The 27,473-nt window shown below is 29.7% G+C and overlaps 1 protein-coding gene and 2 long non-coding RNA genes across 3 annotated transcripts; 2 read left to right on the top strand and 1 right to left on the bottom strand.

Annotated features, from left to right (window-relative positions):
• Window positions 1-485: 485 nt before the first annotated feature.
• On the bottom strand, window positions 486-27,154 carry LOC114130675 (uncharacterized). Its single transcript, XM_027995693.2, has 5 exons — window positions 26,870-27,154; window positions 10,130-10,256; window positions 9,793-9,930; window positions 8,672-8,827; window positions 486-677 (listed from the first exon to the last, which is right to left on the bottom strand). Exons 2-5 carry the CDS (start codon window positions 10,254-10,256, stop codon window positions 649-651), a joined length of 450 nt encoding a protein of 149 aa, XP_027851494.1. The 5' UTR covers window positions 26,870-27,154; the 3' UTR covers window positions 486-648.
• LOC126549634 (uncharacterized) lies at window positions 9,593-12,962 on the top strand. The gene is made up of 3 exons (XR_007603737.1): window positions 9,593-9,681; window positions 11,490-11,643; window positions 12,880-12,962. It is a non-coding gene; the product is annotated as an uncharacterized LOC126549634 (long non-coding RNA).
• Window positions 16,809-19,583, top strand: LOC126549633 (uncharacterized). Its single transcript, XR_007603736.1, has 3 exons — window positions 16,809-16,894; window positions 19,273-19,415; window positions 19,504-19,583. It is a non-coding gene; the product is annotated as an uncharacterized LOC126549633 (long non-coding RNA).
• Window positions 27,155-27,473: the final 319 nt, after the last annotated feature.

Below are 27,473 nucleotides of genomic sequence, written 5' to 3'. Positions count from 1 at the left end.
TATAATATATCATGACTCTAAATAAACACCGAAAATAGATAATAACGTTATTATTATTATTTTATATCTATGTATTAAAAATTGTTCGAAACTGCTATTTTATAATATATATGAGTAGTAAAAATAATAAAAAATAATAAAAGTAAGAATTATAATAATCGTGAGAATAAAACATAATATTATATTGATTTGATCTTCAATTGGTTTCTTGAAGTTTGTAATGTAATTTTTTTGTTTACGATCTAGAAAATTAACCCTACTATACGAAAACACGTTGTTCATCGTTCATAATAAATTATAATATAGGTATATATATTAATATTATCATTTCAATATATAACATATTAATCACAATATAATATGCTGATGTTTATTTATATATATAATATTATAATTATATTTAAACTTAATTATTATTTTGTATATATTGTATACGGTTAAAGCGAAATCATTGAAGTTGAATGTGACAAAGAGGATGGGGTGAATGTTATACTTGAAGTTTGAACGATTACACACACGACGGACGAGGAAGAAGAGGAGATGATGAGACAGAAATTTATTTGTATTTTTGTTTTTTTATTTTTTTTTTTTGTTTTGTTATACACTTTTACGCGCTTGTTTGCGTGTGTTCATAGCGACTTTTCGTGCTTACTGTCTGTTGCGTGTTTGCTTGTTACCTGAAACACATTAAAACACATCGAATGAGTTAAATTTCGTAGACAAATATTTAGGACTAGGTATTGGGTAAATCTTAATTTTATGTGGGGGGGAGTATCATTTCGGTGTTTCGATACGCAGTGGTGTAATGAAAGCAGTCCTAACCTAACCTATTCTAAAGAGGCTATACGACCGTATTTTTGCAATTAATTAGGTATTGAAAATGTTATAGAAAAAGAAATATAGACCGCTTTTATGAAAATCTCCTAGAACAACGTTTCTCAACATTTTTTCATTCACGTACTCCTTGACCACTCACCACTATTTTAAAGATTTCTAAACGTTAACTTTCCATATATTTTCACATAAGATAGATACGAATTTGAGCTCCCAATACCCCAATATCCTAACCTACCATCCGTTAGTTAAGAAGGACGTCATACCTCTATGTGTGTGGTCTCCGTCTTACACATGTACAACATAACAAATATTCGTTCACCAGTTTCAATAGTGTGCTATTAGTTTTTAATAAATTGATCTATTATACAATTTAAAGGTAAGATTATAATCTAGGGCCCCTCGTAGCCTTTTATTGATACTATTTTTAAGTAAGTTATGACCATTTTGAAACTGTACATTTTAAAATTATCATAACTTATACCTAAAAATAATAATGTCAATAAAAGGCTATACGTGGAGCTCTAGATTATAATCTTACCTATAAATTTTATTAAGTAGTGGCTAATTCACTCTTATATCAGAACTAACAGCACGAGCACACTATTGGAACTAAGGAACGAACATTATTCAATAAAAAATTATACACGTGTAAGACGGAGACAATACATACATGTATTACATCCTCAGTCCTCTTAACACAAATATAAACCCACACAATTTATCTATAATAATATACATTGTAGTTATTGTGTGAAGTCTATGCGAATAGCTGTAAATATTTTCAGATATTTTAGAGGAAAATATTTTTTTAAATTTGTTTCCATACCAATACCATATCCTGTCATAGTGTCATCCCTTGTTCCCTTACCCCAATATACAATTTCTATGTATAATACTGTCTTATAAGGTTTAGGTAAAATTTAGAACTTTTATTTTTTTATATAGATTTTATTCTGTAGCGAGATCCAATAAAAACAATAAAGAACAGGAATAACTTTACAATTTTGTCTATATAGTGAAGTCTAAATGTTATATTGTATTTCCACTAACTTTAGCTGTATTGCAACTTTTGGAAAACATAATATTACATAGGTGCAATAATACATGCTTACTAGGAATCTAAACTGTAAAGGTAACAAAAAAAAAAAAAAAAATATGGAATTTATGACGGATATGTGTATTGTACAATATTATTATATTTATATCTCATCCCTTTAACGTCAGGAGAAAATTATTTGTACTTTGATTTATTTCATATATAACTGTTAAGCATAGACGTAGTAGCGTGCCCAAGATTTTACATTTTTAGTTAGTTTCAAATTTAGTTTATAATTAGAGTATATTTTACCTAGGTGTACAGATCCTTTTAGGTCCTAATTAAGGCGATAACAGTAATTGATAAAAATACTTTGTATATTTATTATAATGGTAAATACGATTTTAAGAAGAGAAATTTACAAGGGGTGGTGGAGGGATGAGCCCTACCCTGGCGTACATCACTGCTTAGATGAGCAACTGGCGCGTATACTTAAAACTAAACGGTTAACATACCTATAGCCTGACAATCACAACAAAACACCATTGATATTATACATATTATTTTAAACTCGTATATAATTTCTATTATTTAAATAGTTGTTAAGTACTCCGGTTATGTACAGCGTGAATACGGGTAGGTACCTAAGATCGATGGAAATTCTTATCCAAACGACGACTTTGCTTATAGTGAAAACACAATGCGTGTATGATGCATGTGTATTATCGTAACTTACAAATGTGTGTATGCCATGTCGCCTGCTCGAGCAGCAGGAAACAGTAATGTCGTAAATTTACGATGGATTATATGACTGAAGATCGTGTTACCGCTAAAAATAAGCGACATATGTGCTAACGCGTACGGGAGTGTTTCATGATTAAACGGTTCGATATTATATATATAATCACATAGTCTCACACAATAATATATTTATAAGTATTATATTGCCACTGCAGTACTTACAGTGCGTGTCAGTGAGTTGTGACATATTTCGGCTTTCGTCCAACGACCTGTCGTCGCTGACATAATAAAGTCTCAAATCGTGCTTATAATAATATATTATACAAGTTTCACGGTAAATGATTAATATTTTTGAAGTAGGTTTTTTTTCATTTTTTTCAACTCTTAAATTTCCACCCCCTCCCCCCACAAAAAAAACTTAAACCCGTGAAACTACAGATATGTATGTGTGTGCGTGATAAAAAAAACAATTATTTAACGGTTCACCGTTTGAAATGGCATATACAAAGACTAAATATTTGAATTAGCATACTTAAATAACCAGGGACGTTAATTATTACATATTTATAGATTATTTTGGTATTTCTTGAAATGAGTCGGCCTTTAGTTTGTATATAACAAATAATAACTGAGTCGACAATGTTATTCAAATACGAAGTACGTATTTGCTACATGTACGCAAATTGTTTATAAATCATAATCGTTAATTATTTTCATTAAAATTACAGTAAATTAAATATTCTAACAAATAATAAGACTATATATTAAAAAACATCACCCTTTGGTGCAATAAATTCGTCGTTTATGAGTTGTGGTCGTCGTTATTTTTCTGCAATACATATACACGTTAGGGGTGATATCCTGCAGTAGTAGAGAAATATTGCTGGAAGCCGAATTCCCGGTAGGATAATCATATGTTCCATATACCTACGTGATACGTATTTTTAGGTAGGGATATATACATGTCATATGATAATATATACACGAAAAATTGTATATATTATATTTTACGGTTTGACAATAGTCGTGTGTATTCGGGCAACATCCTCCCCGATCGCGAGATAAATTCCCGAACCGTAATTTTTAGTCGATCTGCACAATAATAAATAATAAATAAGCCGAGCTATACACAATGTACAACGCGCGATTACATTAAAATAATATGTAAAAATAAATACTGCCAAGTCTCGTTTTTATATATACGACTATTGTATTTCCCCAAGCCTACCCTTATACTTCCTCCACTTGTTTATCACGATTGTACAATCATTCGGAACAACGCGGTCGGACATCCGGCCGAGTATGATATCTACAGAAAGAACTGACAGATACATGGGGAAGGGGAGGCACTCGCAGAAATATTTATCAGGGTGCAATGTATGTATATCTTTATACAAATAATTTTTCTCTACGTACCACTGAACTCGCCCTAAACGGCTTGACCGAATTTTATGAAATTTATTTTATTTGTTCGAGTGAGTTCTTGAAGGGTTTATAGATGTGCAATAAATTGTACTAGGTAAGTGGCGTTGCAATAATCAGGGTTTAGAAACTTTCGACATGGGTGTGTCTTAAATAACACATGTATGAATTTTCGATACCAATGATTTCGGAAACCAATCGTCATGAGGTTTTTTTTAAATAAAAGACTACGGGGTAGGTTTCAGCTTGGTTTTATAGACTTGACACTCTTGCACAGAATATTCAGCCATAAAATATGAATATATCAATGTGGCATCGTGGCCATTCGTCCAGGAAAATAAAATTTAAATTGTATATAAAAAATGGTAAAATTTTTCCTTTAGCGAAGACGAGCTTAATACAACTAAAAGAACTGTTAATATTGTATTAACTTAATTAATTTAGTTAATTTTAAAATAATTATTAAAACAATTAGCGATTTGTCATTAAATTGATAGGTATACTAAGTCGAGATGCAACAATGTAGCACCGTGTGTTTATTTGGACAGATGAGAAGATTTTATTCCCATTTTCGATTCTATAAGTTAATTAACAATCAAATTATTAATTTTTAAAAAATTAGCAAATACGCACATAAAAGTATAAAAGGAATGCCACCGTGTTGTCTGTGAACGATGAATATAAATAACGAATTAAGCAAAGTTTGAACCACATAAAAGGTGTACTTTTAATAGGCAACGAAGTGCATGAGGATAACTGCTATGTTGATTGCTTTCGTGTAAGCTCAGAAAACCATCTCTTTATATTTTATACCTCTGATTATAGAAACGAATAATGTAGTTTAAAAGAAAATATTAGGAATCGATAAAAACTTTGATAAATGGGAACAACTAGTACAATCATAACATATTTAATGTTTTTAACATTAACTATAAAAATATATTCCTATACAAACATTGTACCCTCCCAAGATGCCCTCGGGCAGTTATTAATTCGACTATAATAACATTAATAACTAATATTATGTAAATATTATTTTAAAAATTATTATTATTATATACTTATATGACAGTAATTAAAATATTATTTCGAGTAAGACCACTCATATTATTTCGTAGTCATTTACCAGCATTTTTTATTAAATTCTGTAAACACTATAAGCAAGCTTACCTATTTTTTCTTTAATAATGTAGTTACTCAAAATCTGATTTTCGGAATTTCTTAATATATTTAAATACCATATTTTAAAATCATTGAAATGTTTGTACTACTTCAGAAGTTTCTAGTGGTAAAACGAACATTTTTCAAATGAGAAATCCCTTTTGTACTGTTAAGTATCATTTAATTGTATTGAAAATGTTGATGTACTTAAGTCTCAAGTATCTACTTTATTCATAATTTGAATCAGTATAGTTTCTCAATTATTAATATGTTGGTACTTGAGAATTATCCTTAGGGATAATAAAAAAATAGTACTTAATAGCTTATAAAAATAGATTTACAAAGCATAAAATAGATGTCATATTGTATCCAATATCATTAATTATACATGTATAATCAATGCCAATATTTATTGTACTTGAATCATTTTTACGAATTATAATTAATGATTATCGATTAATATTAAATACTAAAATTTTCAAATCACCGTAGTTCTCATATCTTGAAAACCCATTTTAATAATGGACTTTTTATCCTTCGTACACACAATTAAATAATTCAAAAACTATTAGAATTTTGATTTTGATACATTAAAATATTTAGAAGAAATACTCACAAATAATTTATATGATAAAATAGGGAATATGTTCTAATTTGATTAATAACTACCCTGCAGTTGCAGTAAGTAAGTGTACTTTAAAAGCTACGAATAATGAACGAAAGTGCGTGATATTCAGCATATATTATATGATCGAAACACGTATAAGGGTAAAACATTTTGAAACAATTATTTTTATCGATCGATTTCTTGGGTATACTGAAGTACCTATTGGATATTATATAAATGTATAATATGTAATTTATATATGCTGCAGACGGAAATATTTATGATTACGGAAACGAACGAACGTTCGCACTCCGCTGTAATGACTGCCAAGTATACATACCGGAATCACGGAATAAATGAAATTTCATTTATTTCGTACCGGAATACCAGCGAGGGGTTGTGTTCGATTAAATCGCTAATTTATTTAAGTCTGGAAGTTAATCAAAACTTGATACAGCGATAGCGATACTGCAGTTAAGTTAATATTCAATGCAATGACGATTTGGCGTTGAATCTATGTTCTGGTATGTTTTATTATAATATTATTATTTTACGATTAATTATATTATTATACACGCACGGTATATAGGTTGAATCGGTATAAAAGTGCGTTCGAACGTTCTCAATATACATAACATAATATATTAACAACCACCGACTAACGTATAAAGTTGGTTCGTTTTGACGACTGCATAATTGTAATTCGTAGCCTATACAGCTCAAAAAAGATTTATCATCGACTTTTAAGTTACGTTTGAATAAAACTGTTGTTTTTGTATCAATGAATTATTATCGTTGTGTGCACATGAAAACGACATAAGATATTTTTTTAGGTAGACCGATGATCAATATTAAATCGACGTTTCTGTATCGAAAAATTTTAATTGATTTATCGACTGATATTTTTAAAACATATCGTATACTGTATTGAATAATGAAAATATAGGTCATAAATGTAGTACAATAAACACATCGACATATAATTTATTATGGATATGAAAAATCCACCGATTTCGTTTAATTATATTGCCGAATGGCAAATGTAAATCCTATATGAACAACTTTTTTAAGTATAAAAAAAAAATTGTGCAATCTCCTACAACACTGATCTTTTTACTTAACGACATAAGTTTAGGATGTCTCAAAAGTACTGCTTTTGGTGGAAAAAAACATAACTCTTATAACAAGTTTACTTTTGAAGAGATTTTAAAGACATTTACATATACTTGCCTAACTTAAATAACATTTAGTAAATGTAATAATTCGGGTTGTAGTTTTTATAAATAAATTGCAAACACGTATCAAACGTCTTTATGCGTTGTGTTGGGAAATTTCGCAACAAATATATTTTTATAGAAACAATAAAACTGTTTTATAGAAATTATTTTTTGCTCAAAATTTTTAATTAAACCTTTTATGAGATTATCGGAAATATAGTTAACGTTATGTCGTGGAGTAGTGAAGCACTATGTCTACGTAAGAGATATTATTATCTACTTTTATAGGAGTTTACCATTTCCTAACTATATATACCTCATCAATAGTGAATACTTATACACATTTCCCGTGTATTAAGTCAATAGTTCTTATTAAAATTTCTGGAATAGATCAGTTCCGAAACTAGATGTAGCATTGTAGATTTGTGTTTTAGTGCACTTCATATTATATTATTGTTTGTACAGCTTGTTTGGGAAAGCTAATCAGTGTATTATAATAACTATTGAACATGTATTATATGCGAGTTAGTAAATTTGCTATATAATTTATGTATATAAGTAGAATATTTACGAAGGACCTGTGAGTGATATCATTCTTTGTAATTATTTACACAGATATTATATGTTAGTGTTGTACCTTATAATGTGTGTATACGTGTATTACTTTGACAAAGAGGAATTTGGTGTTAAATGCTCAAACATCAAATCGTTTGCATATAACAAAGCGCAGCATTGCAAAACAATGCAAAACGAACAATTTGCGAGTCCCTGGGTTATCAATATTATATAAGCAGCAAGCCCCGAGTGGCGTTCTTGTGTAATACTATTATTAATTATCAGAATTGATCTTTGACATTCACGTCAGTATCATGTAAAATTCAAAGTATCTCGTAAGAATAAGAAAACTAATGAGAAACCTTGTATTTAATTATCAAGCTGTTTTACTCTTGCAAACAAACAAAAAACAAAAAAAAAAATATCCAAAATATTTTAAAAACTATATAATTTCAACAAAATTTTAATTGAAAATATTAATTGAAAATCTCAAATCACTATAGCTTTTAATTTTCAATACATAGCAAAAAACAGAATAGAGTATTTTTAAATTTCTGTTTTATGTTAATTTATTTTTTGTTTTTCTAGATTTGGAAAAGTTTAGGGGGAATTTTTTCACTGTTTTTACTAACCAACTAATTTGATTTTCTACCAAAAACCACCCCGAATTTGAAAATACATTTTTTTTCTATTGTAAAAAATGTCTAGAGTTTGGACATTAAAAGGATAATACAAACAAATTTAACTTAAAAAAAAAAAAGTTCATTGTAAAATGTAAATCAATACATTAAATTTATTGCTCCACTCAACATCTAAAATTTTAGTTGAGTTTACAACATATTGAAGTTGTATTTTTTAATTTTCATAATAGGATTTTAAAATATTTTAAGCCATAAAGAAGTTTACGAAAAGAATAAACTAATAGAAATAAGGATTTTGTGAGTCAATAATATTGTCTAACGAATTTTTTCTTTTCCGATTTAAAGATTTAGTGATATAATTACATATGGCGTTACGTATATAATTATTTACTATAAATATCATAATATGATTTTAAAATTAAGATGTTGTTAATATTAGCTTGTGTATTGTTACCTTTATTACCCCGTCCCTTGCTCTTGCACTTTTTCGTGATCTGTCTGGTTTTCTCGCAGTTTGAGTTCTCAGTAGACGGATCCTTGAGCGTGTCCGTCCTGATCATCTCGTTATGCGAGTTACATTGACTCCACGTTCCCTTCACATACCGGCATGCTAAAACAACACACGACCCAAAACGTACAACCATATATACATGCATTTCAATTTTGTTCAAAAGCTTTAGCTATATGTAATGTGTATGTATGTATGTATGTATGTATGTATGTATGTATGTATGTATGTATGTATGTATGTATGTATGTATGTATGTATGTATGTATGTGTGCTTGTTGATGCTTATATAATTTAGTGGATGTGACTAGTAAGGCTTAGAAGTTAAGGAGTTAGGTGGTTCTATCAAATAAGAATCGATAAATAAATTATTAGGCCTTATTCTAAGGATTTTTTCTCGTTACTCAAAGTGGAACGTTAATGATTGATGAGACTGTGAAGGTAATTTTTAAAAACCTACTGTTTGATATTTTATATTATTTAGATGGGATTATGAAAATTTTAGGATAATTTAAAATAGCATATTATTAATATTATTGCAATTACTGTATTTTTGTTATTTTCTATTGTTCAAAATAAAAGATTCTACTGTACGTTTAAATAAGATCTGATGTAGATAGCGGCGTATACTACAACAGCTTGTTTATAGCATTTCCAAATGTTTATAAAAGGCTGTAAAAAGATGGAACAGAGCCAAAAGTACTGTGTTGATGATTGCCATTTGTTATCGTTGCCATAGGACTTTAAAAAACAAAAATGTTACACCAAAAGTACCTATAGTAACTTGTCGAGTAGATGTATAGGTGCCCGAGGCCGTTTTTAAACAGGAAGAGATTCGTTTGTCGCCTTGTAGGTCGTTCTATAATGTGTTTTTAATAAGATCAAATGATCCATATTGCTTCTTTGTATATATGTTTACAAGATATATATACATATATAGTATAAGGATATTATAAGTAAGTATATTTGACCCGTTTTAAAAGAAAAAAACCTTAATAATCGCATGCCACATTATACAGTTAGATGCTGTTATAGCTTTAACATAAATCTAGGGATATAGATCGTACCTTTCTTGCACTTCTTTTCGATCGTCTTGACCTTCACGCATGTATCGTCGCCTTTCTTCAGTGTCAACGTGCGGACCTTTACATTTGTTTTTTCATCACACGGCGACCACTGTGACTTTTCATAGTGACAGTTGGTTTCTGTTAATTAAAATAACGTTTTAAATTAATGACATAAATATTTTTCTATACTTTCTTTACTATTTTTTGTAATTATATTAACATCGTGTATCGTGTTTCAATATAATGTATTATTATACATAATACATTATAATACATATATATTATGATACAACAATGCAGAATAAAAGGTACCCAATAAAAATAAAAGAATACTCGCCTTTTCCTCCATTGGCAGCTCTGGCCAAACGGTTCAATGATTGTTCGTTCAGTCCGGTTTCGTTTGAGCTGACCAATGCTATGGCAACTAACAGCAGGCTAACCATTATGATACTTAAACACTTCATCTGAAAAAAAAAATCACGCAATAAATAATGTAAACTGTATAGATCGTGTGTTCAGTTTATGGAAAAATAAGTGCATAAGTGTGTATTAAATTAAACAACAATACCAACGTTATTAAGTGCAGTAAAAATTATTTTATGTTTGATAAATTTTAAATATGTTTTTAGGTCGATTTTTAGATATAAGTTGCTCGAATGCATTTACAAAATAGTGATGGTTGTTATTAATATTTAAATTATCTATTAAATTAATATTAATTTTATGGTTTATAGATTAAAGACATATAATATGTAATATGAATATAAAAAAATTAACATTAAAATACAGTTTATAAAAAATATATATATACTCAGCTTATTTTATGTTAGTTACACAATATTTTAGGGACATTAATTACGTTTATCAGGCATGGTTTATGGCATTTATACATATTCGTCGTAAACAGATTTATTTTTTCACTTAATGTATGCTATAATATTTTATGTATTTAATTCGTAAAATATTTATAGAACTATATAGGTTAAAACAAATCATAAATTTATTTATTTATTTTCATTACGGAATTTAAAAAATGTATAAAATTACATAAATATTTTCACTGGATATTAATCAGTCGTTAGTGAACCATAAAATACAAAGAACATATTTGTACTAAATCATGTTTGATTGAACATAATAAATTTAACTAAACTTGAATAAAAAAAACTCTGAAAAATATATGGCCCAGCAACATACTCGCCCCTTTTAAAAAGTTTGAAATAATAAACAACTGCGAGTGACATTTTCGAAAATATACGTCCTGGGGTCAAGTACTCTTCGGGGAAATCACTCATGCTAAAATAAATTCCATGCCGAAATAAACATAAAATAGATAATTAAATGTAATAATCGTATACATTTTTAATTCATAACGAATATTTTAATATACGGTAAAAGAATTTTCCAGATTATTCAAAATTAAAATTTATTTATCACAACCACGAATCGTTACCTTAAAACTCCTACCAAAGATTTATTAACTAAAAATAATAAGTCGTTCACAATTTGTACCTTTATAGAGATGCTTTAATTTTATTGGGAAAAATTAGATTTAAGTTTTAACCAGTTTTGAAATGCATTGTGTGTTGTATTGTTGTAATACATAACATAACACTGCACGGTTTATGTTTATTGTTACACATTCAATAATACATAAACACACATATAGATATAAATAAATATTGTATTATTATCAGGTTTCGATCGACCGTGTATTTGACGAAAAATTGAAAACCAAAACAGGCTTACAATAGATTTTGTTATAAGTTATAACAAATAAATGTTTTGATTGGTCCTTCACAAATAGAGATTGAAAAATAGGAGAAAAACCATTTATTTTTCGAACGTGATGTAAGTACTAAAAACCCTTTCTGTACTACCCTTTGTTTTCAACAGTCACGTTCCACAATGCGGTCCCCTATTCCATCCGGTTTGTTCGTAAACTCTATACGTGAACATGACACTTTGATCACAGGAATTATAAATTAGTGGTCACTGCTCAGTAAATGTGTATTATTAGTTGTTTATTAGCGTCTTTATTCTTTGTTATGTTAGATAAATAGAAAAGTATGTCGTGTACGGTGTTAAGCAAAAAAGAGAGTTGTTAAATATAAAGGGGGATATTTTAAAACGTTGAAATTATTTATTGTTGTATTTTAGAGTTGTGTTCATAAATGATAATTGTGTTGAAAAACAACAATTCTATAGTCAAATCGATGGTAAAATGTTTAATTAATTTGGTTGTGAACGTCCGCAATTGTTGCGGCAGTGTTTATTATGTTTTATTAATTTTTATAATTATTTATTTAATACATTGCTATTGTGTTTACTTTTCAATGTAATGACTAATGTGATACATATTCGATCATAATATATGAGCACATAAATACATGACTATAGATAGGTCAAAACATCAAAATGAGATTATAACATCAATATCATCAGTGCCATATATTTTGAGTACAGTATAATAATATAATATAACATCTTTCATGTGTATGTCCATAACTTGTATTACTTAAATAGTATAATACTGTTTGACATATAACCCGTACAAAAGGATAACGGTCGTAAGAAGATTGTAAAATGGAATAACTCTTATCATTTTATAATAAATAATGAATAACGTACTGTAGTCTGTAATAGTATTACTACGTTGTAAAAGTTAGAATACTACCGGCTTTTAAATAAGATCTAATCGTACTAACAAGTAATAGTAGTTGTTGTGAAAGAATTAATACGGTGCTAAGGTACGTCGGAGCTTTAACATTCAAAAATCTTGTCGTTGTGTAGACGAATGTAAATGCAAAGGTATATATACTTAAGGTTTTGAGAGTCTTGTTCACGTTGTCTATGCTTATACGATGTTTTGTAAACTATATATAATAATATAATACCTACAACTTTTGAAAGCTCCGAGTCACGTAGACCCTTAAAAATTGTTATACAACCAGAGAAATCACGATTCATTATACTCAATTCTAATCTATTGCGTTTCTTTTTTCCCATCAGACGAGCACACCATAACATAACTTTTATTCGATTTTTAGGAGTAAGACGTGTTTACGTTTTTTTTTTTTTTGCTAGTCTCATCGCGTCTCATACATCAATATGGTACAAAATGATTATTGTGTATGACTTCCCAATAGTTTGCTCCATTTCTATTTGTGATTAATTTTAAAACGTACGATGGAAATAAAAGTACGTGGAGGTAAAACTGTAAAAGTACACACAGCCCAACTCGATTGGGTTTTACTAACACAAAATATATATATGCAACCATGATTCGGTTTACACTGTAAAAATGTCAAGTGAGTACGTTTAAACTATATAGTAATACAATAATTGAATTTGAATGCTATAAAATAACATTGGTAAAGTATGTAAATGGTAAATATTGATTTTTTTTTAAACATGTACTTTTAGAATTTGTATACGTTTTTCCTATGTTGGCATTTTTACCAATGTATACACTATATACCAAATAATTTCGAATCTAACTTTATATGACCTAACTGGTCAGAAACCAGAGTTACATTGCAATATATTGGTTTATGATCAGCACAAAAGAAAATTATCTTAAATCGAAGTGCCAAGTACAATATTGTTATCAGCTGCAGTTAAAATGTTTGTTCGTGTTATTATGGGTTTATCTGCAAATACTATTTAGTATCAGTTCTTTTTTTCCTTTTGTGTACATTATTAGATTTGTATTTTTTTTCGCTGAATAATTCAAACTATTTTTAAATTTAAAAACAAAAAAATATATATACCAATACAACAATATGATGGTTTTATGAATTCATTGATAAATATTATAGATCATAATATAGATACATTTATAATTATTTTTTTGCAGGTCAAAAAATGGAAATTTTTATATATCGGAAATTAGTTAGTTTTAAAGACATATTATATACATAATAAGAATTATTAAACTTAGATTTTAAAATAACATTCAAATGGTAATTATAATTAATAAAATATGATCGAATGACATTACTCGTTTAATATTTATACTAGATAGCTATCAAACTTTTCAACTACTTTATTTTCGGTACCACTATCATATTTTAGTTTAATTTAGGACAATAAACAATTATTTATTAACTTCATTGTTATTAAATAAGAATTATTATTTATTATAGGTATTAATTATATAATAAAATGATATTTAATACAATGAAAAATTATTATTCTTAATTTTGTAAGAAAATTGTATTATTATGCATATTTTAAAATATACAATGAATCAACGATGACCTACATGTCTGCAGAAGACTACGCATAGTTAAAATAATGCTGGAACGTATTCTTGAAAATAATTATCACCTACACAAAGATAAACGTCTTGAAAGGTCGGGAAAAAGAGGCGCCCCAAAAGATGTGCTGTATAAATCTTTACTAGTACATCCGGTGGATGATTGCCAAGTTTTTGGTTTATTCGCATTGTATATATGTGCGTGCATGCACGTGTATTATATATATATAGGACATAAATATAATAAAAGTCATCAATTTTATCAGTGGCCTTTGTTGGCTTTTGCGGTGTTAACGACCGGTAAAGACGAAAAGGATGAAGTATTTATGACAGCAATAACCACCTCCTTCCAGAGACAACAGTGGAAAATATATATTTTACCCAATTTATGAGATAAGAAGAAGAGGAAAATCATATTTCCATTAATCAAAAGAACCTATTCATTTTGTTGAGTGTTTTTGGCATTTATGTTTATAATCTCTTCGTTTTTGGTAATTTAAAAAATACATTTTATAAATTTTAATTTAAATCTTAAAAATAGCTTATGAGATAATCTACCGAATGGAAATTTGAATATTTATAATATGTATATTCAGATGTTTCCTCTAGTATAAAAAAATGTAAGATCGATACTAAATGGTATATTATTATATGAATAATGAATGTATACTATTTACATCATCTGTTTGACTATTTTTCAATAAAAATAAGAGAATATTAAGAAAATAATTTATTATTATTGTAATTTAAGTTATAACACATATATATTATACATATATTATACAACTTATTTTTCTCTAGAATTCATAACAAATTACTAATTCATATTTATAGATGAATTCATAAGAGATATTATTCTTTATAAAGGCATATTAAACATTGCGTTCAAGTAATAGCTGTGTTATTAAGTATTCATTGTTTGATTTAATTATGTGAAGGTGCCAGGTAGTCGGTAGAAGTGTGCTGGAAATTTAAATTTAAGTCTGAAAAACTAGGTACTGGTTTTTATTCAAAATAGTATTCAACCAATTATTTTAAATATACAACTCTATGTACTTGAAATATAAAAGAATGAAAACAATCAGTTTAGTTGCTTTAGGAAAAATAAACATTTCATTTTAAATGCTCTTCATTGTGTATTTTTCATTAAATAGCGTAACTAAAATAAGTAGGTATAATAAAAGTTTTCGACAAGGAAATAATTTTTTTTTGTCTATGGAAATTTGAGGTTAACATGGACTTATTACTCTCGATGTAATAATATTATTTTGTATTGTATAAAGGGTCGTTTTGTATTTTGGACGAAATTAGTTTTTGAATCTCTTGGGAATGTAACTTCAGACACCAAACGTATACGTATCTAAAGTTTTAATTATTATTAAAATACCCTATATAAAGCGCTCACATTTTTGAAAAAAAAGTATACCTAGTATATGAAATAATATATTTTATAAAATCGAATCTTACAATATTAAACTACAAATAATTAAACGTAATTATTCAGGCAAAATACTTAACTATTGCAGTATCATAAAATAATAATAAAAAACTGTTGATTAATTCAATTGAATAAATAAAATGTATCTATTTAATGCTCATATTAATCTTAAGTTAAATTGCCAATTTGCGCTTACTTTATGTGCTTTGGTCAAATCAGTATTTACCTTTGAATAATAAAAAAAATGTTTTTCTGCATTCATTAATGCTTTAGACGTGAATAGTTTACCATGTAGGTCGCTGCCAAAAGTGTTTCATCATATTAAGAAAAAATAACAATCAAACTTATCTAATTATATACAATTATTGGGTAATATTAATAATAATGAATATCGTAACTATCATACAACAAACATAATATTTAACTAAAAACCTATATAATTTCAAGTTATTTTTATTGTCATCTACACAAACACGTAAATAACATTGTACTCGTAGATATACCATATACAAGTACTTAATACTTAGTACTTATATTTTAGTATACGCTCAGACGCTCAATTATTTGTAAGTACTTTTGAAATGTTATGACTCTTAAGCTATATATAATACATAATATATATATACATATATATGCGGGTGTTGTTTAAAAAAATATTTCAAAATAATGCGGTTGCAGTTATAACAAATATATACATCCGATGTACACATGACCATTATTCATAATTTATAAATGTTTATTTCAGCTCAAGTCACTCACAGAAAATGGCCTTCAGTCAGCGTTAAACGTCCGAGCATAACATATTATTGCTGTAAATCTTTATATTGGTGTACGTTACATATTTATTTTATACACGTGATTTCACTCTAAGCTGTAGGTATTGTAATTATTGACCAATAACCATAGTCATCACTTTAAATTATAATGAGTGATACGTGTAATTATCAATATGATTAATTACACTAGAATTATAAATTTTAAAAGTTGAGTTATTTATTATATATGGCGGTTATTTATAATAATATATATATATTATACATTATAATCTATGTATTTGTACACATTAGTTTACTCAGGGATCATTACATTAATATTTTTAAAAAAACCGATGTAAAAGATTTTGCCTCCTAAAGTTATAATGATGTTATATTTTTTGAAATAATATTTTGAAGATTATTTTCAACTGTATAATATGTGTATTATTCTATAACTGCATATCTACATCGTGTAACATGCCAACAAAAAACAAAACAGTAAAAATATTAAATTTTTCACAGGTTTTTCTTGAACACACATATTTAAAAGTATAATATTACAAAAATAATGGAATTAAAACGAGATTATCTATGAAAACTGAACAAAAAGCATCCTGTTCGAACAAGAGAACATAATACTCAAAAAAGGTATAATACCATTTTAAACGGGACTTATGACTCGGCCTAGAATTTACTACAGCGATTAATAATTCTTACTGCAAATAATATCGGTATTGTATCCAGCTATTGAAAAAATGTTTAGTAGGTATTTCAGACAGTGGCTATTTACTTATAATATTATTAATATTTATTAATATACATATTAATATATTATAATATATTATAATTTATATACATTAAATACTATGTATTTATATCAGTATGATATGGAAACAAAAATATTTTAAATAATGCGCTGGGTAATGGGTATAAATTGCGAATGTTTTTTGAGCCAAGGCAAAAGTGAAGTTCGACTCGTACAATGTACAAAACGGTTTGCACTGCTCGATTTAATTACTCAACTTATTTAAAGAGGAAAATTGTAAATGTTTTAGAATTTAGGTTTCAATTGATTGGAAAGGTTAGTCGTGCGGTTTATTGTTTAGATCGAAACCATCGAAACTGTCCCCACAGTGGACATTCCGATACACCGGCCATATACTCGTACAATATATTAGATACGGGTGTGTGGCTGCAGTTACAATGTAACATCACTGTAATTTGGCTATCCATTTATTATTATACGCAAGTGTGGTACGCATATTGTTTTGAATAATTTAAGTACACTTCGAACACCTCAGGGAATAGGAACAAACTGCCCTCGAAATTATGCTTTGAAAACTCGCAATATCCGAACTTATAATCGGAGGGGGGGATCAGAGTTTCAAACTATATGCAGTTTGTACGGTAAAGCTTTATTCCTGATGCAGGGTTATTGTTCGATCTTATTGGAATGTATTTTGTCTTAAATAAACTTACAAAATTACTATAGGAAATAATATACTTGGCCGTAATTCAGTATATATACTCATTTTATTGATTATTCTGTAATAATTTGTCTTTTCTACTGTAGTTAATCTAAACATCATAAAAAATAATATTTATAAAGATAAATGTGTATGTTTTTAAAGTACAAAAACATTTTAATTTGAAAAGTTTTCAGACGTTTAGTTATAACTGTTTTTTTTTTTTTTTTTATCTTAATACACATTTATTACTCGAGTAATTAGAAATTAGTTTTAATTGAGGTTTCCAAATACTTGTGAGCGTATACTTTATCAGTTCAGTCGCTGTTTTCCCACATACATTATGCTGAAGTTATAACGCGAGTTAATTGCGTTTTCGCGGTGTAGTAGCTCTTAATTGAAAAATATCCTTGTTAATATGTATAGTGAATGAAAACAATTTTAAAATAATTTGTAAAATAAAATACAAACAACTAAACAATAATAAATTACACACGAGTGTACGGTGTGTAAAATACGTGTATAGCTCTTATTAGTTTTACAATGTATGCTTTATACATATTATAATATACCTATATTGACGTTGGAACAGTTTGAATATAATAGAAACTCGAGAAATGGAGATCAATTCAATAAATATTACGACCGCACCAGCACACTGAACTGATTGTAATTTATTGATATTATTATACAACGTTGAATTCAAAGACATGATAACCAAACAACATATAGTAATCAAGGCTCGTATGTTAGCTGGATATAATGCAAGTGCTTTTTTTTTTTTTTGTTAAACATTAATAATTTACTATGACAAATAATCGACGATGATAAAAAAATACGTGGGTCTATAAAAATGTTTTATTTTCTGACAACGTAGTTATATGCACGGGAGAATTATTGAGAAAATCTAAAAACAGCTTCCATTATGACTACATTTATAATTATACGTTTACACATATTATATAAATTATAAACATAGCAAAACTTCTGTTCAACGAATATTTTTGCTTAACTCAATATTTATCGGTAAAATTAGTTCACAAAGCGAGGTATACATTGATGTCGATTTTTCTATGAATTAAGGTATCACTACTAAAACCGAGAAACACTAATATAATATCTATGTAGTTGTACCTTATTTTATATTTGTTTATTTTTTCAAAGAAAAATCGGCGTAGTTCGTCCTCGCTTTGTGAACTAATTCGACCGAGATGGGTAATCCGCCTGTGAAGGATCAGGGATTGGATATAAATATATAGGTACCACTTCTTAGTGTATTTTTAAACGTGGTTAAAACTACTCTTTAATTTTTCCTGATATCTCTGTAAGAAAAATTAAAACACTAGTTGAATAATTTTTAAGTCTATAGTTTGGTATCTTTTTGAACTACAAGCATAAAAATAATATATTTTTGTGTACATTAAAAAACAAACAACAAATTAATTATTATTTTGTTTTATTTAAAAATTATCATTGAATCACGGGTTATTTTTATATAAAAAAAATATTTCTTAAAATAATGCGCTCTATGTATAAGCAAAAGTTTTTTTTTGATTTTAGTGAGCTAATATGAAATTCATGTGTGAGCACGATGAACACTGTGATCTACCCTTTAACCATCTTTTTGGGATGAAGAACGAAGCTAAGACACCCTTCGAATTTCAAGAAACCTATTGATATAATTTTTTATTGAAATCGGTCAGGTATACTCGTTTTATATTTATATAATATGTAGTTAAAATATATAATATTATACATATATATAATATATATATTATATTATATTTGCAGCGCTGCAACTTCCATCTAACGAACTTTATTGTTTAACTAAATATTTTTGAGAACTACACTAGAACCAAATCTAATATTATGTACCGAACTTCATTTGACGAATTTATCTATAATAAGAAGTTTGTGTTGCCCATGGGACTTTGTATTAAGAAAGTTTCATTGCGTACCTATATGTATTATAGTATGGACTTGATTTTCAATCTGCTCGGCTTTGAACCGCTCAGCTCACACTATTCTATAATCAGTGATCGCAGAAATACAAAAACCGAGATAATGTGAATGTAAAAGAAAAACAATACATTTTTCGACAGCTTTCAAAACGCGATCGCGATGATGGAAAGACTTACAGCGTCACGGCGATATTATATCAAAGTGATAAATCGGCGTTTCGGACATGTGCGTATAACATAAGGTCACATACGAAAATACAGCGGTCGGCAGATAGTCATAAATATCGGTTACCGACTAAATTCGATTTATAGAAACCCGATCCGAGGTTAGGGAAACTCGGTCTCTTCTCGTTTAATAACTTAGGTATACGGTCGATAAACTGCAGTGTCAGGGTACAAATATTACGATTTCGTCCACGCGAGGCGCCTGATGGCGAGACGACAGCAGGACGCCAACGACATAATATCACAAATTATTATTATTATTATTATTATTATACATCGAGCTTGTGTAGGTGACGTCCTTTATATATATCATGCAGAAAATATAAATCGTATTAATAACAGCAGCTACCTCTCCATTATTATTATTATTATTATTGTTATTGGTATACTTCTATATTGTATTATTATTATTATTATTATTATTATTCGACGATAGCGTTCTGCTCCGCAGGGTGTGGTGTGGTGTCGGCCGTGGTGCACAATGGTTTCCCCAAAATGAATAGACGTTTTAATATCAACAATAACCCCGGTGCATATACCTACAATATTTTAATCTGACGCGTAGACCCGCAGAAAGCGTTTTGTGACCGTCGTCGTCGTAGTGGCGCGACAGATGACATTTGATTCAATAGGTTGGCGAACATTTTAGACGACTGGCGGCGGCTGTGCAGACAACTAATGCAGATTTATATTATATACCATTATGATATTATGGTACACTCATTTATGATGGCGTCTGCTCACACTCGGGTCTTCAGATACTCATAAACGATAATAATATAATATATATATATATATTATATTGTATTATATGTATGTGGTCCATTATATTATTACATTCGTGAATGTATAGTGTATACCTATACTAGCCATTAGGTATGGCTTAACGAAAAAATTGTAGAAAAAAAAATTATTCGTTAGCGATAATCTCTGCACCCTTATACGTAATCCCCACATTAATAATAGATAAATGGATGTGTCGACAATTTTCCGGCATATAATGATATTGTATACAGGGCGATCTACCAAGCATGCGCTCACCTTCGTGTTTTGTTTTAATCACCCTTTTTAACTTGTATAAATAATTGTTAATCAGATAAAGTTTTGAAAATGTTGATGTTTATAAATTGATATTTAAACGACCAGTATTTTATAATTATGTTTTAATAGTTTTTAATTATGTCTACTTTAAGGATAATGGGTCTATTATAATGGTTGCGGAAGAGAGCTATGATGTTATAAAAGCTTTAACTAACGTTAATCTATTGACATCTTATATTTTTTTATTAAATTTCCGAGCACAATAAATAATTTATCCAATACTACATATTCTGTTATATATTTTGGTAAAACAATTGTTGAAGACAATTATCTTTAGTTAACTATTCGTTTGAACGTTGATTTAGATAATTTAGATTTTCAATAGACTTATCTGCTGAATAATTTACATTATAAGAAAAGTTGGTTGACGTTTGAAAAAAAAGCATTTTGTATCGGTTACATGACACTCTTTGAAAAGTGCAACAAAATAACGAATATATCTACTTAAAAATCAGAATTTGAATAAATTCATCATTAAATATGACAAAATGGTGACGAGCATACTGCAAGTCGAATCGCCTTAGAAAGTCCGTTTTCACACTACATATACCTAATATCACAAAAGACATAAAATGTATGACAGACACATATATTATACATCTATACATAAAATATTATATAGCTGTTATATATAATATATATTATATTATATACGCCACATGTAGAGGACTCTTGTACGCAAACGTCTCTCTCTCTCTCTCTATACATAAAAAACTAACCTCGCGAACTTGCAGTACATCGCATAATGTCATACAATGATAAATATAATAGGTACGCACAACTCACGTAGTATGTGCGCGTGTGTGTACGCAATCGACCGTTGAACTCCGCGTGCTACTGCAGATTCCTAGGCAGCGTTCGTGCCGATTTTTTTTCTCCTCGTCCTCAGGTATATAGGTACGTCGGTAAGCCGTTTCTCGGAACTTCGCGCCAGTGTATAACCTAGCCGGTCTTTGTGTATATAATAGGCACTACCGTCGCCATCATCGCGCATATAACGGTATTACGAGCATATAATATAATATCATTACGTTACGACTTATTGTTTGCGATGAGTCGTATAGACTATAGACTATAGAATATATATATAGAAAAGCCAAGTGATAACGTACGTAGGTATATGATTTGCGCGTCTCGATTTGCCTACCGAGTCACGCGAACAACTGCGATCGACAGTTATTTATGGTTTTTTCGATTTTATCGTGGAAAAACGTCCAGATTCTAACGTCTCGCAAAAGACGGCGTGTACGTTCGCATCCTAGACCGCCGTTGCGCGGGGCTAAGCTCAGATTTCTGTCTAAGATACACTATAGTATCAGTATAAGCACATAATATTATACGAACCGTAAATTTCATTCACCCGGGACTCAGAAATTCTACCAAAAACATATTTTTATCGATAAGTCTTAGAACATACAAAATTTTTGTCACTTTTCTTCCTCAATGTCGAATACGAAATTTTGTTTTTCCATTTTTACCCTCGTGTATAAATGGAACCGCAAACACATCTTGTACAATATTTGATATTTTTATTTTTTTTAGTATTAGAATTTAAATTATTAAAATGTATTGGAAACGCTTGTATATTGAAATTTTTTTTTTTGACTATTAGAGAAGAAATGTGTACACATATATGTATAAGGTCTTCCTGAAAATTTGATCTGAAATTACTTTCCATCAATTTTGAGCAAATTATTTTGAAAAATAAATAGTTTTACGTTTTTGCAGGGAAGACACCGTTAGTACCTAAGTAAAACTTGAGTTGTGAATACTGATCACCTTATATCACCATATATAATATATATATCGTATTATACCACAATGATTCTACTGTACATACATTTATCGTGATAAAAAAAATATTTCAAAGAATAAAAATAAAAATAAATGTTATATTACACGTTTCCAATTTTTAGTGTTATTTATAGCACATATTTTGGCTTTTTAAGTGGGTATTAAAGTACTAAAAAGTAACTTTTTTAGTGCTATAATTTCTCAACCCTGAGTATTATATTATTATTATTATTACTGTTATTGTTTTAAATATTTCAACATGGACCAGGAACCAAACAGATGCTGCAGCGGACGTGGCATATATATAATAACATAATAATAATGTACATCATGATGTCGACGATCGCAAACGTCTCAGACTCAGGGCACACATGTCGAATCATATATATTTATTATAATTTATGTCGCTTATGAATGGCTAAAGTCTGATATGTACAGGGTGGTTCCCAAGTATATACAGTATACACCCACCATTTTTCCAATTATAATAAATTTATTCAAATTCTGAATTTTGAAATTTTCAAGCATACAAGTATAGGTATTTATAAAGACCATATTTTAAAATTCATGAAGATTTGTTGTACTATTTTAGGACAATTTATTCTGAGTTTGATATGTCAATGTTTTCAGAAAATACCATCTACTAAATAATTTATAGAAGAAAAGGAGGTTTATCATTTGAAAAACAGAAATTAGTCACGGGAAACATAGTTTTAACATTTATTTTTAAAATTCCAAAAATTAGATTTCGAATAACCTTCACTTTATTAAAGAAAAGAATGGGGGGTGAATTCATGTTTATATATAATGGATCACCCTGTTAATAATATATACAGAGTAAAAACATATGTGGTACATTTATTCGGACCGTTTTCTTTGAGGCGATCGTGTCTATATATTACATTGTACAATTCTGGTCTCAATATTCACATGTGGATAATATTATAATGTTACAGTTGCGGCGCAGACGTTCGAAGTCGTTTTTTTCTATAATAATTGTATATAAATATGCTCTGCTTGCTGGGTGATGTTGTCTGCATCGGAGACACGACATATTTTGATAATTTTTCGGTATGCTTAGGTATATATTATGTGTATGTTACGTGTAATATCTTGTGTTAGTTTGAATGGAAAACGCGTCAAAATAATAAAAGCTGACAGAGCTGTGCGCTGCTATATCGTGATCCTTACAGTAGAGCTCAATAATTACCAACGTCCGAATATAATATTTATTCACTACATCGACGATATATTATATATGCTATTACTACGTTTCTTTGTATAATAAATGGGTGCGGCTGCCAATTACGGGTTTTTTTCGTGCCTCGATGCGATCTGATAATTTTCCCGCGGACGAACTCAACAATAAATCGTACATGACTCTTGGCCGGAGATAATCGTTTTACATGTAGGTACCCATCTACAATATTGATGTATACGTATTGCGTGTATTATTATTATTTCATCGTAATAATAGCACTCTACAGATAAAACGTAGATAATTATACGAACGCGTTTTCGCTCCCTCGTCTAAAAACGATACTTATAGACTATCGCCTAATTAGATATTGTATACTGTACGGGAAAATGAACGCTACCATCGATAAATGTTGACGTTATAATATTATTCTGACGATTATTTAGCAACCGTGGCAGACTCATAATACCAAAGGAAACTAAAAAAAAAAATTGATGGTGCAGTTTAATTTGAAAAATTGTTGAATTTTTGTCGATAGTTTTTTATTTGTTGTTATCTATTATAGATACACGTTAGACCTTACATATTATTTTTAGTGAGCAAACGGAGTGTAAAAAAAATGTATGTTATGTGTATTCGTAATAATTTTAAAGTATCTCTAAATTATATAATACCAGTTAGAGACTAAAATATAATTTTTTTCGTATTACACAATTTATATTAAATTTATTTACATTGCCGTGAGGGGGGGGGCTTTGTCCTCCACACCTTTCTGTGTAATGTGTATTATCTATAATATAAGAAGTAGATAAAATACAATAACAACGATTAATTGATTATGTGTATTTATTGCTAATTAACAATCATAATAAAATCTTTCGATAAAAGTCACTATGATTTTATTCAAATTAAATTGGTCACAATTATATTTATCAAGGCAAAAGCCGAGATACGACATTTTTCTCAAGTATGGGGTAGACAATTCGTATTTTCCAGATTTGAATTTTTACCCGTAATATAAAATACATATAATCCAGAAAGGATATTTTTACAAAACATGTCAAAATGTATTGATGTATAAAATCAATCGATCAAAAATAAAATGAAGAAAAACACAGTTAAACCATTGAACATTTTTTATTTTCGTAGTTCACACAATTAACTAACCTGATACCAGGTGTGTATCATAGAACAATATTTATTAAAAATATTCTATTTTTTTAGACTCATCTGGTCACTTAAGGTAAAGTTATAGCGACATCGTCAGAGCGTGTAAAATAATACGAATATAATATGTTTTTCTCGACGTTCAGAAAAACCGAATAATGCTGCAGGTGTATACTCTGGACTTGGCACTTGCACTACGTAGTAGGTAAATAATATAATTTATATTTTATAACATATAAAGTTAATATATATAAGAGTATGTATATATATATAATAAATTCATGATGCATTTAGCGTGGAAAAAATGACGATCTTTAAAACATCATATCATCATCACCGATGATAGCAGTTCAATACTGTTCTAAATATTAGGTATATATAGTTAAAGACTATATTACAGTGGAGGCAGGTACTCTGCTGTTTTACAATCGCGTTGCCGTTTAACCTCGGCGTTTTATTTATACAGACGTTATAATATAATTGTTTCGGGTAGTATGATGAAACGCACTTTATCTCTATACACGAATGGACTTTTCCGCTTAATTAGACCACTGTTATATATACATAGTATATATAGATGCGCATAGCTCATTGTTTGAAGTACGTATAATATAATACATTAAATACTCGATATTGTGCAATGCGTGATTAACAACAGTATGCTGCGATGTGTTATTGAAAAATATATTATAATACCTATTATAAGTTAAAAGTTATAACGCAAAATATACGTCTCGACGATTCGGCCGCATATGTTATCTCTGTTTGATAAAATGTATAGTGTATATCGATGAAAACACGAGCGCGCACAAAGTCTGATCGACGCGTGAAGGCGAATAAAATTTATCATAACGACGTTGGTTATTAAATTTGTTAAATTTTTATATACAGACTGTTGATCGACGACAGAGACATGACGAGTCCCGAGGGATTTATATGAATTCCATGCAAATATCATACCGTGTAAAGGTATCTACGATCTACCCACCCTCACAAATATGTCTGTCACTTCGGATTTTGGATACCTTCTGCAGACGGTAGTTAAAATATAGAAGAAAAAAGCGTAATGACCACAATATAATACAATAATAAATCATATCGTAATTTTAAGCCGTAGTTGTAGTACACAGAGGATTTTTTCTAAAAGGGTTGTGTTGATAATAGTTTTCCTGAAATTACTTAAATCATATATATATATATAAATTTTCACGAACGAAGCTATTTTAGGGGTTGTAAACTCGTAAGTCCCTTAATCCTCCCTCGCCATGTGTGCACCACTGTAATATTAATATCTACATACAATAATAGTGCGTTATATCGTTATCGTCTATAATAATATGTATAATTATAGCACTTTAAGCAGCGTGACGTGCCGAAGAATTTTTTTTTATACTCGAGGCAAGATCAAATTATGGATTTTTATGTCGTAAACATGGATACCTATACGTAATATTGTTCGACAACGCGGTAAAGCATCAACATCGTTATGTTTTTTTTTTTTTTTGCATTTTCAAACACAATTATCGCGCCCACCGCCGCGGGCAGTGCCCTCCCCCGTTTTAGACCGGAGGCGATCGCCTCGAGGAAAAAAAAACCCTTTTTCGCACGTCACTGCAGCAGCAGCAGGACGATAAAATTAATAAGTAACGTAAAGTATTTTCTAAAAATATTACAGTATAACAATACCGCAGTGAACATTGCGGCGACGTACCTTGTGTGTGCGTGGATATCGGACTCTGTCGTTCGGAAACGCGTGTGCTGAAGAGCTGTGGAGCGGTATACGTCGGTCGGCGAGCGGTACGACGGCGGACTGCGGAGCGTGTGTGGTGCCTGCGTCGGGAGTGTAATGTTGTAAAAACGTAACGACGGGTACGCTCGACTGTATGGTACAATAATGTACGCGAGTGATCGGCGGCGGTGGTATTATTGTTTATTATTTATTTCGTCATGCGCGGCAGAGAGCGGTCGTCGTCGGAGGCGGCCGGGCGTGTTGCGCGCGCGTGTGCGAGAGTGACGACTGCGAGGGATCGAGTGAGCGAGGGAGTGCGCTGTGCGTGTGTGTGTGTGTGTGTGTGTGTGTGTGTGTGTGTGTGTGTGTGTGTGTGTGTGTGTGTGCGCGCGCGTGTGTGTGTGTAAGCGAGGGAGATGGAGTGGCGGAGGAGTCTTGGCGCTGGACGACCGGTGCGGGACTATAAGGGGGCATCCGCCGCCGCTCGCAGGCTCCATATTGATTTAATGCGCTCCAGGCGCGCCGCGGCAGTCCCACCTAATCTCGTGTACGAAACACCGTGTGTCGTCGTCGTCGTCGTCGTAGT

This window comes from Aphis gossypii, chromosome 2 (assembly GCF_020184175.1).
Source record: "Aphis gossypii isolate Hap1 chromosome 2, ASM2018417v2, whole genome shotgun sequence".
NCBI classification, from domain to species: Eukaryota; Metazoa; Arthropoda; class Insecta; order Hemiptera; family Aphididae; genus Aphis; species Aphis gossypii.
The sequence above is the reverse complement of the archived record's forward strand: the minus strand, read 5'-3'. Positions and strand labels throughout refer to the sequence as shown.

Bases quoted from the DNA above. Each gene is read 5' to 3' on its own strand.
- LOC114130675 (XM_027995693.2), bottom strand. From the start codon at position 10,256: ATGAAGTGTTTAAGTATCATAATGGTTAGCCTGCTGTTAGTTGCCATA. The intron at 9,931-10,129 runs GCGAGTATTCTT...TTTAATTAACAG, and splicing joins AGCTGCCAATGGAGGAAAAG to AAACCAACTGTCACTATGAA. The intron at 678-8,671 runs GTAACAATACAC...AATGTGTTTCAG, and splicing joins CAAGGGACGGGGTAATAAAG to GTAACAAGCAAACACGCAAC.